Raw genomic sequence first — 11908 nt, forward strand, 5'->3', positions numbered from 1 at the left:
TTTTTTTCAATTTTGAAACATTTTCAAATCTCTCATTCTAATAATATTAATACAGAAAGATTTATACCAAATCCGAAGATTCTATCTATCTAATTTTAAATCAAATCGGAAAAGCGTTCATGCATGATGTTTAAGTAACCGATGGAACTTAATTAATTAAGAAAGTAATTAAACAAATAATTAGGTTCTTAGTTATAATTAATTAAAATTTAAAATTTTCAAGTGTTGCACCATCATCGCCATTACATAATCACTCTCACCATTACTACCACAAACATTGCCACACTATTGTCGCCCCATCGCTATTGTCATCTCGTCACCATCCCTTTATTTCCACCATGAAGTCGCTACTATAACATCACCACCACTAATACCATAATTTTATTTCTACAACTATTGTCATTATCATCACCATCACCACCACTAACTCTATCTTACCTCACACAACCAGTAGACCACCACTATTGTTATTGTTGCCACTATCTTGCTATTTTTATCACCACTACTCGCACCGTATTACACCACCACCATCATGTAGCTACTAGCCCACCACTACAAATATAAAGAGTCTAAGATTTTCTTTTTGTTATAAAAACTTTAAATTTCAAATTTCAATAAATACCAAACAAATTTTCAGGTTAAAAATTCAATTAATTTCAAAAATTAATTTTCAGTTTTATCAAATATTAGCTTATTTTATCACTTTATTTTTGTCTTTAATGTACTCCTTTTAACTTTGGGGAGAGGCTCCTCTCCAGTTGGGCCTCCATAGGCCCGCTACAGAGGCCACGTCGATAATCCGAATTATTCAATATGTAAGCCTTATTAAATATTTTATTCCTGTAAAAAATTACGTTAGATATCGATATAGCCACTCAAACATTATTCGGATTATCAATGCGGACTCCATAATGAGCCCATAAAAACCCAATAGCACCCTCTAATCCGATTTGAACCAGAGAGAAACCACAGCCTTAACTTTGGATCAAAATATTTTAATTTTTTAAATGTATCTAGACTAAATAATCCTAAACATTAATAAGTAGAAAGTTTTAGAAAAATGTAAAAATGCTTAAACCATTTTTTAAATAAAAGTTGGCTTACTTGGCCTTTTGTTCTTCAATAATTTTTTTACACAATTTTTTTTTTTTCAATTATTAAAGAAAATTTACTCCAATTTGACATGTGCAGTCTCTTGAAATAACCCTAGATTGGTATAACCCCCTAAAAATCTTCCTCATTTGTCCTCTTCACTGCGGCACTCACAACCCTCCTGAGGTCTCCAGAGCCGCCACAATGCCGCCCAAGTTCGATCCATCGCAAGTCGTCGATGTCTACGTCCGAGTCACCGGCGGCGAAGTCGGCGCGGCGAGTTCACTCGCCCCCAAAATCGGCCCACTCGGGCTCTCCCCGAAGAAAATCGGAGAAGACATCGCCAAAGAGACCGCCAAGGACTGGAAGGGCCTCCGAGTGACGGTGAAGCTCACGGTGCAGAACCGCCAGGCCAAGGTCTCCGTAGTGCCGTCCGCGGCGGCGCTGGTCATCAAGGCCCTGAAGGAGCCCGAGCGCGATCGCAAGAAGACCAAGAACATAAAGCACACTGGCAACATCTCTCTCGATGATGTGATCGAGATTGCCAAGGTTATGAAGCCTAGGTCCATGGCCAAGGAATTGAAAGGGACTGTGAAGGAGATTCTGGGTACTTGTGTGTCTGTTGGATGTACTGTGGATGGTAAAAACCCTAAGGATTTGCAGCAGGAGATCTCCGATGGCGATGTTGAGGTTCCGGAAGATTGAGAGTTAAAACAATTTGAGGTTATGGTTTGTTTCTTGAATTTGATTTTGATTTTAGGGTTTTTGCTGAATTTGAGTTTTGGAGGATTATTGTTAATCTTATTGTTTTGTTATGCTAGCTTTTTTATGTGATAATGTGGATTTTTTTGTGTTAGATAATGCAAGTTTGAGGTGAACTTTGTTTTTGATTGATTGCATTCTTCAGTAAGAAACTCATGAATTTTGATTTATCGCATTGAATTTCTGGCCAATTTCTTACTTTATATTTACTTGCTGGAATTCATGAAATGAAGTTTGTTCTTGGAAATGAAAATTTAATGCTAGCATATTTCTTTGGATTGTGCTTATGTGAAGAGAAGGAAGAAAACATGTTTAAGTTGTTTCCATTAGCAATGTTACCAATGATAGGTTTTCTGTTTTGGGGAATGAAAAAGGCAAACTTGATAGCTGCTGCACTTGTTACACCAATACCCCTTTCTATTGCACCTGCCATTACTTCTTTTTACGACATAAAAGGAAAGAAAATAAGATTCCAGTATAATATGGATAGGTTCTTCCTAGGGATGGAAAGATCAACCGATTGGCTGACTGTGTTCCTGCCTAACCTGCCTAACCCGTTCCACTCGTAATGGGACGGGTAGCGTTTAATTGTCGTGAAGAGGGGTAATCCCTCCCTGCTGTAATTTTGGTTAACTATTTAAATATTCTTAGCGTTGTCATCAAGTCAACTATCAATTCATGAATTGTTTCGCTAAAATAGTGAATAATATATAATTTTATATATGAAATAAATATCAATATAACTAAATTGCATATACGTATATATGTGTGTGTGTAGTTATAAAGTCACGTATATCAATATAATCTATAAAGTACTGACACTTCAAAACAAGTGCCATATCCGTGTTGGACAAACAGACGTTTTAGGGACAAGCCGACACTTCGGAAATACGTATGGGACACACACGGCGTGTCCTCTTATTTCATTAATTTATTTCCAGGGAACACACTAGGGACATGTTAGGTTGTCTTTTCTCTCATTTTATTTAGTGCTTTTGATAAATGTTGAATGTTCTTTTTTTTTTTTTAAATTTAAATACTTAATAGATCATCCATAAAAAATATATAAACTATAAGTGTTAATTTGAAAGTATTTTTTTAAATAAAAAAATATAATTAGAGTTAGTTTTTGTTAATATTGATTGTTTGTTGATGTAATATTAATCTAGATAGCAATATATATATATGAAAACATATTTTATTGTCGTGTCTCCGCCGTGTCTATATCTTCATTTTTGTAAAATCGCCGTGTCTCGTATCTGCAGCCGTATCCATGTATGTGCTTCTTAGAATATAATTAATTGATCTATCTTTTTATTTTGTTTTTGTGTAAATGACATTGTTTCTTGCATTATGAAAATTAAATTAAATTTTGGCGAATCAATACAAGTTTCAACCAACAAGGTTTGAATTGTGCTGTTGTATTGAAAAATGAATTGATTTGTGTGATTCAACTTGTGATCAAATCATTACAATTTACTATGATATGTGTGGTTAACTGTAATTCAATTATGTTTCTTTTTGTTTTTTTGGTGCGTAGTGGATGAAATGCATTATTTTCGTCTCTCATCAAAGAAAAAAGGGATCAATTAAAGGAGGTTGAATGAACTAGTCATCTATGTTAGAAGAGCGCTTGGAGAAGAAGAGATGTTTTTCCTTAGAGAAATCAATTCTATTTGTGTACACCAAGATTTTATGAAAAGATATCTCAAAACTCAACTATACAACGGCCCTGTTTGGTAGAGCTGTGGGAAAGTGCTTGTAGCTTATGCTTTAACAGCTTATAGCTTATTACTATGAACATAAGCTGATTTCTGACTTATAAATTAAGTTTCTCCTACCCCACTCAAAGAATAAGCTGATTTCTGACTTACAAAGAGTTATAAGATGCATTGTTAAACTAAACCAAACACATCAAAATAACTTAAATTAAGCTGAAAGCTGAAATAAGCTGAAAAAAAACTGTACCAAACAGGGCCAACATATACGAGTGTTTTGGAAAGTTGGTAAAAAGTTGGCTTTTGATTTTTTACCAAGTTTTTTAGCTTTTTTGGAAAGTGATTTGGAAAGTTGGTAAAAAGTTGACTTTTGACTTTTTGGTTTAATATTTGTTTATAGTGTTAAATCAAATTAAAATGACCAAAACACCCTTACCCAACATAAGAAATTTACTTTTTTACTTTTTTGTCATAGGCCCCAATTTGTGATTTCAACACTTGCGTTTTTTTCTCTTTCCAAATGAATTTTTGTTGCGTTTTTGGCTATCAGTTTTTTTCCCCTTGGATAAAAAACGTGGGTTTTTACAAAACTTCCCAAAACAGTATAACTTCCCAAAACGGCACATACCGTTTTGAGAAGTTTTGTAAAAAGTCACGTTTTTTATCCAAGGAGAAAAAAGCTGGCAGCCAAAAACGCAACAAAAATTCATTTGGGGAGAGAGAAAAACGCAAGTGTTGAAATTACAAATTGGGGCCTACGACAAAAAAGTAAAAAAGTAAATTTCTTATGTTGGGGAAGGGTATTTTGGTCATTTTAATTTGATTTGACACTATAAATAAATATTATACCAAAAAGTCAAAAGTCAGCTTTTTACCAATTTCGCAAATCACTTTTCAAAAAAGCTAAAAAGTTTGGTAAAAAGTCAAAAACCAGCTTTTTACCAACTTCCCAAAACCACCAAGCTTTTTAGCTTTTTTGGAAAGTGATTTGGAAAGTTGGTAAAAAGTTGGCTTTTGACTTTTTGGTTTAATATTTGTTTATAGTGTCAAATCAAATTAAAATGACCAAAACATCTTTACCCAACATAAGAAATTTACTTTTTTACTTTTTTGTCATAGGCCCCAATTTGTGATTTCAACACTTGCGTTTTTCTCTCTTCCCAAATGAATTTTTGTTGCGTTTTTGGCTATCAGTTTTTTTCCCATTGGATAAAAAACGTGGGTTTTTACAAAACTTCCCAAAACAGTATAACTTCCCAAAACGACACATACCGTTTTGAGAAGTTTTGTAAAAAGTCACGTTTTTTATCCAAGGAGAAAAAAGCTAGCAGCAAAAAACGCAACAAAAATTCATTTGGGGAGAGAGAAAAACACAAGTGTTAAAATTATAAATTGGGGCCTACGACAAAAAAGTAAAAAAGTAAATTTCTTATGTTGAGTAAGGGTATTTTGGTCATTTTAATTTGATTTGACACTATAAACAAATATTATACCAAAAAGTCAAAAGTCAGCTTTTTACCAACTTCGCAAATCACTTTTCAAAAAAGCTAAAAAGTTTGGTAAAAAGTCAAAAGCCAGCTTTTACCAACTTCCCAAAACCACCCCAGAGGGTGTTTGATATTTGGGTTTTTAGTGGCTTTTTGCCTCTTTTAGAAGCTAAAACAAGTTCATTTGTTTTGGAAGTTGCTAAAAAGTTACTTTTTTTGTGAGTGAAAAAGTTGGTGGGACGTTTGGCTTTTTAAGCCGATGACAAATAGACTTTTTGTTTTTAGCCAAAAAAACTGACTTAATTTAGCACATCCTGTAAAACCTACAAAAGCAAAATATAAAATCTTACAGCTTTTCTCTTAACCAAAGTGAAACAAATGTAGAATTTCAGTCTGAATTCCCAAATTAGCTTCCTCAAAAGTTCTCATTTTCCTCTCCCTCCAAATAGTTCACACATCACGCATAACAGGTCCACCTTTTATGCCTTTTGCATCTTCTTTCCCTGGTTTAGTGACTTGAGTATATGGTTCAGTTGCAAGTTGCAAGTTGCAAGTGGTGTTGGCATGCCTCTCATGCCAATAATTATCTTCCAAAATTTTTCATCGACCAAAAGGTTGCCAACTTGCCCTGAACTTGGAAGGTGGTGATAAAGTGATTTCAATACTCAATGGATATTAATATATGTGCTGTACTCAACCCTAAATCATTGGTGATTAAGAGGCTTCTTGTTGGGGACGGCATGCAAAAGCTTCTTACATGACCTTAAAAAGAAAAACAAATTGGACTGGTTTGATGCACTTTTGTAAGGACAATTGTTTTCCTATTATGTAGGTGGACCTGATTCACTAGTTTGAACTCTCTGATTTTCATGAAATCTGTTCACTCTTTGATTTTCATGGAATTTGTTCTTGTTTTTTTAATTTGCTCTAAACTCAATCTATTTAATTGATGCTAATTTTTCATAGGATCTAATTCATGCCAATCATATTGCTAGCCTTTTCAGATTGATCTGATCTTTATTTTGTTTTTTTGAAATCACTAAATAAATTTAGCAGGAATTTGGTGGAATTTTGAACAGTGTGAAACTGAAGGATTTAGTAATTAGATTATGTTTGAGATTAAATTTTTTCTGTTTTTTCAATAAATCCTGGGGGCAAAGTGGAGGTTGCAGTTTCAAAATATTTCTGTCCAAGTGGAGTTTGTTTTTTTTGAGGATTGGAAGGCATGCAAGGTTTCCTTGCTTATCATGTGAAAAAATTGCAAAATGAGTTAGTGTTTAGGGATAAGTTTTTGTGTTGATTTATAGTAGTTATGAGATAAGCTTGTTGAGGACAATCATAGATCTTTAGTTACAAAAGCATTTGTGTCAAGACTTAGCTGAATAATTCTAGCAGAGGCATAGTTAACAAAGAAGATAAAGATATTTTGGGTTGAAGGACTGGTACTGATTGTTATTAATTTAGAGGAAAGATGATGGTGGAAGGGTGGGATGAGAAAGTGGGAAGGGATTGTGAGATAGCCTTGCTTTCAAGTGAAATGTTATTTTGGTTCTTTGTAAAGTTTGGGAAGACTAAAAAAGTGCACTTTTTGTCTTTTTGGACTAAAAAATTGAGGTTGAAAATATGGATGTTTGGGTTAACTTTTTGACTTTTTATTGAAAAATGTGTAATAAAAAATTGTAAAAATTGATTTGTAGGGAAAAATTTGAATTGGGAGTTGTGCAGCCGTAATTGTTGACTTTTGGTGAATAGTGTTAACTTTTTAACTTTTTGAGTAACTTTTTGGCTTTTTGGCTTTTTTTAAAGTCCCCAAACTTATAGGCTTTGACGTCATTTAAACGTCTAATATATGTCACCACCGTATAGTGAAGAAAACTCTGCATTCTGCAAGTTTCTGATGCTATTGTGTTTCAGTGTTATTAATTATGATTTGTTTGGAAATATTGGAGAATATTGCTTATAGATTGTGGAACTGTTTTCATTTGGGAGGCTTGGTGCTTGTATTAATTGATTGGCACTGATTTTATGGGAACCTGTTATGTTCTGACGTCTTAATGGCTCCGAGGATGATCGAAATATGATATGATTGTTTGTTAGTAGTACAAACAGAAGATGGAACTTAGACCTGAATTCAGCATTATATAAATTGTCTAGCTGGTGAACATGTTTTCCTTGATGAGGATGTTAGAGTAACATCTGTTCAATTATTTGTACATGTAAAAGTGCACTCAGATATTATGTTTTAAACCTTACAATATATCTAGACGATGAAATTTAAGATCTGTTAGGTGAACAGAAGTAGAATGTTTTGCCTAGTGCTTTTACTTCAGACTGGAAATGTTGAAAAGGCCGGGAGGTGGTTGCAAGAAAAAACTTGGCTGCAAAATTGTTATATAAGATTAGGCTTAAGCAATGTTTATGTGTGACAGAATGCTATTAGCTCATCTAGACCATATTTGATTGAACTTGTTGCTATGATAATCATTGTTTTCAAAGGCAAAGTTTAGTCACACATCAGGGTGAGGCGGGGCAAGAATGCCTCAAGGCGTTCAATTTTATGCTCGACACCAACTAGGCGTATGTATCTTGGCCTAGGCGTTTGCCTCAGACACGCCTTTTGCGCTTCAATGGTCAAGGCGCAAGCCTAACGAGTACTGAGGCTTAAATTTATATTAAAAAATATATATATGTGGAAAAGTAATAGGCATCTCAGAAATACAACAAGAAGGCAAATGTAGGGTTTTGATTCAACAGTTAATTGGCTTCTGATCTATGAAACGATTTTTAGCTTTGATTGATCTTTTTCACCTTCAATTTGTTGCTTCTCAAGTCAGATTTTCAGATTTGCAACAGCCCAACAGGTAATCCTCTCTGTTTCTCTCAATCCATGTCCCTTCATCTCTCTCTCTCTCTCTTGTAATACTCGATTTTGTTGCTCAATTTACTCTCCCATGGTGGTGGCCTCTTTTTAAAAGACACAATATCTCTGTACACCAATATATACAAATGTCTTTAGTGATGATACATGTAGTGGGTGAGAAGAAAAAAATTGTCTCTGTATTTAAAAGCTCCCATTGTGTTGTTTGGAATGGCTTTTTATAAATTTTAGTAATTTTTTTAAACTCCTTTTTATACTATTTTTAATTAATTATATTTTATTTTAAAAATTAAAAATCAAAAAGCTTATGCCTTAACGTCTTAAGGGTTACGCTCACCCGTGAGGGGTATAACGCCTCGCCTTGGGCTTTCACCTTTAAAAACTTTGATGGTAATACATAGGGTTTCTCACGCAGGGACTTGAGAATGCTTTGCTGTTGGTGAAAATTTCTTATCCCTTTGACTTTGAGATGGCTAAATATATAATTTCACATTGAAGAGATGAGGGTATTTGGTCATCTTCCTATTCTATTTGTTTGGGGTGTGCACTTGTAAGGAACGAAGAAGAAAGTGTCCTTTCGTTCTGATCTAGTACACATATGCATGCATATAGAGGTGTATATATTTAAACATGATATGATATTCTTTCCATACTTTCTTGTCTGGAAAGTTTATAATTTGAAAAATCATATTTTACAAATCCTTCATGATAAAAGAGCACAAAGGAATATGATCATCTATTTATAGCCATGAGAAAGTGAAAAAACAGATAGGTTGTCTCATCGTCTTTGTCAAGGATATTCCGTCTTTATAATCTTTTAGGACCTTAAGCTTTGATGTTGATCTCTGTTAGGCCTGTGCACGTGTCGGGTCGGGTTGGGTTTTCCCTTTACCCGCAATCTAACCGAACATGATCGGGTTACAATTTTTCAAGCCAATCTCGACCGTTTGTAATTTCGAAATTGACTGCTCATGTCAATTTAGTTGGCGGGCGGGTTCGAGCAGATCCTCGATTGGTGAAACTCAAGAATTTAATATATATCTTCTATCTATCTATCTATACTATTATAAAGTGAAAATTTCTTAAGATGTCTTGAAACCTTTGTTTCTTATATTGCCACGTGTCTATTTTTTTGTTTAAAATTAAAAAAAAAAATTAGATAGATGAGAGGATTTGAACCTTAAACTTATGTCAAAGGAATAAAATTCTTACCACTTAACTAGCACACAATATATGATAAATATTTTATTTTATTTTTATTTATTTGAATTACACACGCATTGCGTGTGGCAACCGCTAATATATATATATATATATGTGCATAATTTTTTTTTTAGAGGGGATATACACAGACCTGAGAGATTAAAAAAAAAAAAATACATATCATATTTGAAGCAAGATCTCAAAAGGAAATCACCAATTGAGATCTCAGATTTGGTTGAAACCTTCGTCGACATTATCGTTGTCATTGTATTGCTTTGTAAAGGAAGATCAGACCATACTCTTTCACCGTCACTGTTAAGAGTCAGATTCGCTTAAATGAAAATGAGTATGGCCAGTTAAGACGTAAGGGTGAGGCAAATGAGATGGGGCGAGAAGAGGAGAGGAGGGTTAAGTGAGGTCAGAGGTTTGATTGAAGGTAAATAGAAAGAGAAGGTTAAAAGGTGAGATATGAGAGAGAAACAAAGGCCTTGTTTGGTTTGTTTCTCAGAAAAATTTTTGAGAAAAATTCTTTACAAATAAATTTTAAAGAATAATCAAACCAAACAATTTTTTTAAAAAAAGATCTCAAAATTTTGTTTGGTTACTTATTTTTCAAAATCACTTTCTCACATACACATCAAATCAATCACTTTTTTTAAAACTCTCTTCCCAAAACAACTTTCCAAAATCATTTCTGAAAAAAGGCAATTCAAACAAGTTTTCGTATTTTTTATCTAAAAAACTACTCTACAAACACAAACCAAAGTTTTTTTTTGAGGAAAGAGAAACAAAGAGTTTTATTTTTTATGGAAGAAACGGAAAGTTGAGAGCTGTTAAGCGTTAGGAATCTCTCTCCATGGAGCAGTATTACATTTATTCTAATGACATAGATGAATATTAATAATAACAATTGTTCGAGAATTTTTATTGTATTTAAAATAATTAATTTTGTTTGGATACTAAACGACAAACAGAATATAAAGAAAATATGAAAGGAGAGAAAATGTTTGATTACAAAAAATCAAACTAGAAATAAAAATAAATAAATAAAAATAGATTATATTTTGTTACAAAAACAAAATTAAAATATGATTTAAATAAATAATAATATCGAAAATAAATTAAATAACTTACTTGATTAATTCTTGAAAAATAATTTGATCAAGTCCAGTATTCGACACTGTGTCCTTAAGACAGATTCGTCTTCCCCACGGTACTTTCAGAATGTGGACGTCTATCTCTCAGGATAAAATAATTTAACAATGAATAAATGCAACACTACAATTTAATCATACAACGAACACACTAAGTGTATATACTATTTCTCACAGGAAAATAATGCAGCAATATATAAGAATAATAGCAGAATTATTATGGACGAAAATTGTGAATAATGTATCAAATGAGGGCTGCCTATTTATAGATGGATTGGTGGCTGTTGGTTTTGAATTAAACAGGTGCAAACCTGTTTGAACAGGTGCTGAACCTGTTGGGTTTTGAATTGGACAGATAACCGAATCTGTTTGAATTTGAAAATTAAATAGATTTGAAATCTGTTCGGGTGGAACAACTTCAGTTTGGACAGAAATTTTGAAGAGGTGCATTACAAAATTTGAATTTAATTCCAACCAAAATTTTGAAATAAAAAACGGACAGATTTTATTTCAAAATAAATAAAATAAACTCAAATGTTTGTGGCCCAAAAAGATTAGTATTGGGCCGAACAAGCCCAACCCAATCTCACACCACGCACCCGCGCCCAAGCCCAAGCCCAGGCCCAGCCCAGCCCTCCCGACTGACTGGATGGCGGCGGCGGCAAGCGCGTGTGGTGATTTTTTGGGTCCAATGGGTCTAGCCTATTTTGCCCATAACCTCACTCATGGGGTACCCCTTGGGGCATACCCCAAGTTCCAATCCCATGCCTTATAAATCCACTCAAAACTTCCCACCAAATCAATGTGGGACAAACCGCTTTTCAACCTTTAAGGATTTTCTACCAAACTCCATTTCCATGGAGCATACTTTGGCTTCAATTTCCCATTAGTTCGATAATGGTTTTGAGCAATCAAATATACCACGTGAATCACAACGCGGCATAAAACGCGTTACCACTTTGACTTGCGAAAATCGACGCAAGGGTCCCACCTAAATATTAGACCAAAGTTAGAAAAAAATTCTGTTTTACCTAGAATTTTTCCAACCATTTCCAATAATTCCCCACATGAATGGAATTTCACGACAACGGAAATGCAACAATATGCAGAATTTGTCGAAAGAGTATAAATCGAAAATATCTTGCATCAGGATAGGTAGCTTTCGGACTTGAACCTTCCCTAGTGATAACCTATCGGACTTACTAGCTAACCAATGGACGCGATGCCTTGAATTGTTCAGCCGTTTGTGTAAGTCAAGACAATAGATTTCACACAAAATATCTTCTAACACATCGTGGTTTTCACTGTTGTGTTCATTTTGGCCTTGAACGTTCCTGGTTTTCATGAGTGCTTCTAGAGAATTTAGCCTCTTCATTCTCATAGAACTAGCCCCGGTTCGACACTCATATAGGTGATTATTATTGTGAGTATCTCCTTATACTCGTCTTGATTTTTATGCCTAAATCAAGATATAAGTAATCATTAAAAGCAAAACTTATCCTTGTATCCCTGCAGACAATACATGTTGCAGATATCACTCTCACCATAGGAATGGGTAAGGAATTTTAATTCCTTGGTGATTTCTGGCGAGTCACACATAACTTAGTTGTCCCT

At 34.0% G+C, this 11908-nt stretch overlaps 1 protein-coding gene across 1 annotated transcript; it reads left to right on the forward strand.

Annotated features, from left to right (window-relative positions):
- The first annotated feature begins 1119 nt into the window (after positions 1-1119).
- On the forward strand, positions 1120-2024 carry LOC114303556 (large ribosomal subunit protein uL11). Its single transcript, XM_028248690.2, has one exon. The coding sequence runs from the start codon at positions 1297-1299 to the stop codon at positions 1795-1797; it is 501 nt and encodes a 166-aa protein (XP_028104491.2). The 5' UTR covers positions 1120-1296; the 3' UTR covers positions 1798-2024.
- Positions 2025-11908: the final 9884 nt, after the last annotated feature.

This window comes from Camellia sinensis, chromosome 8 (genome assembly GCF_055761805.1).
Source record: "Camellia sinensis isolate YWXY chromosome 8, ASM5576180v1, whole genome shotgun sequence".
Classification (NCBI taxonomy): domain Eukaryota; kingdom Viridiplantae; phylum Streptophyta; class Magnoliopsida; order Ericales; family Theaceae; genus Camellia; species Camellia sinensis.

Coding starts and splice junctions, on each gene's coding strand:
- LOC114303556 (XM_028248690.2), top strand. CDS start 1,297: ATGCCGCCCAAGTTCGATCCATCGCAAGTCGTCGATGTCTACGTCCGA.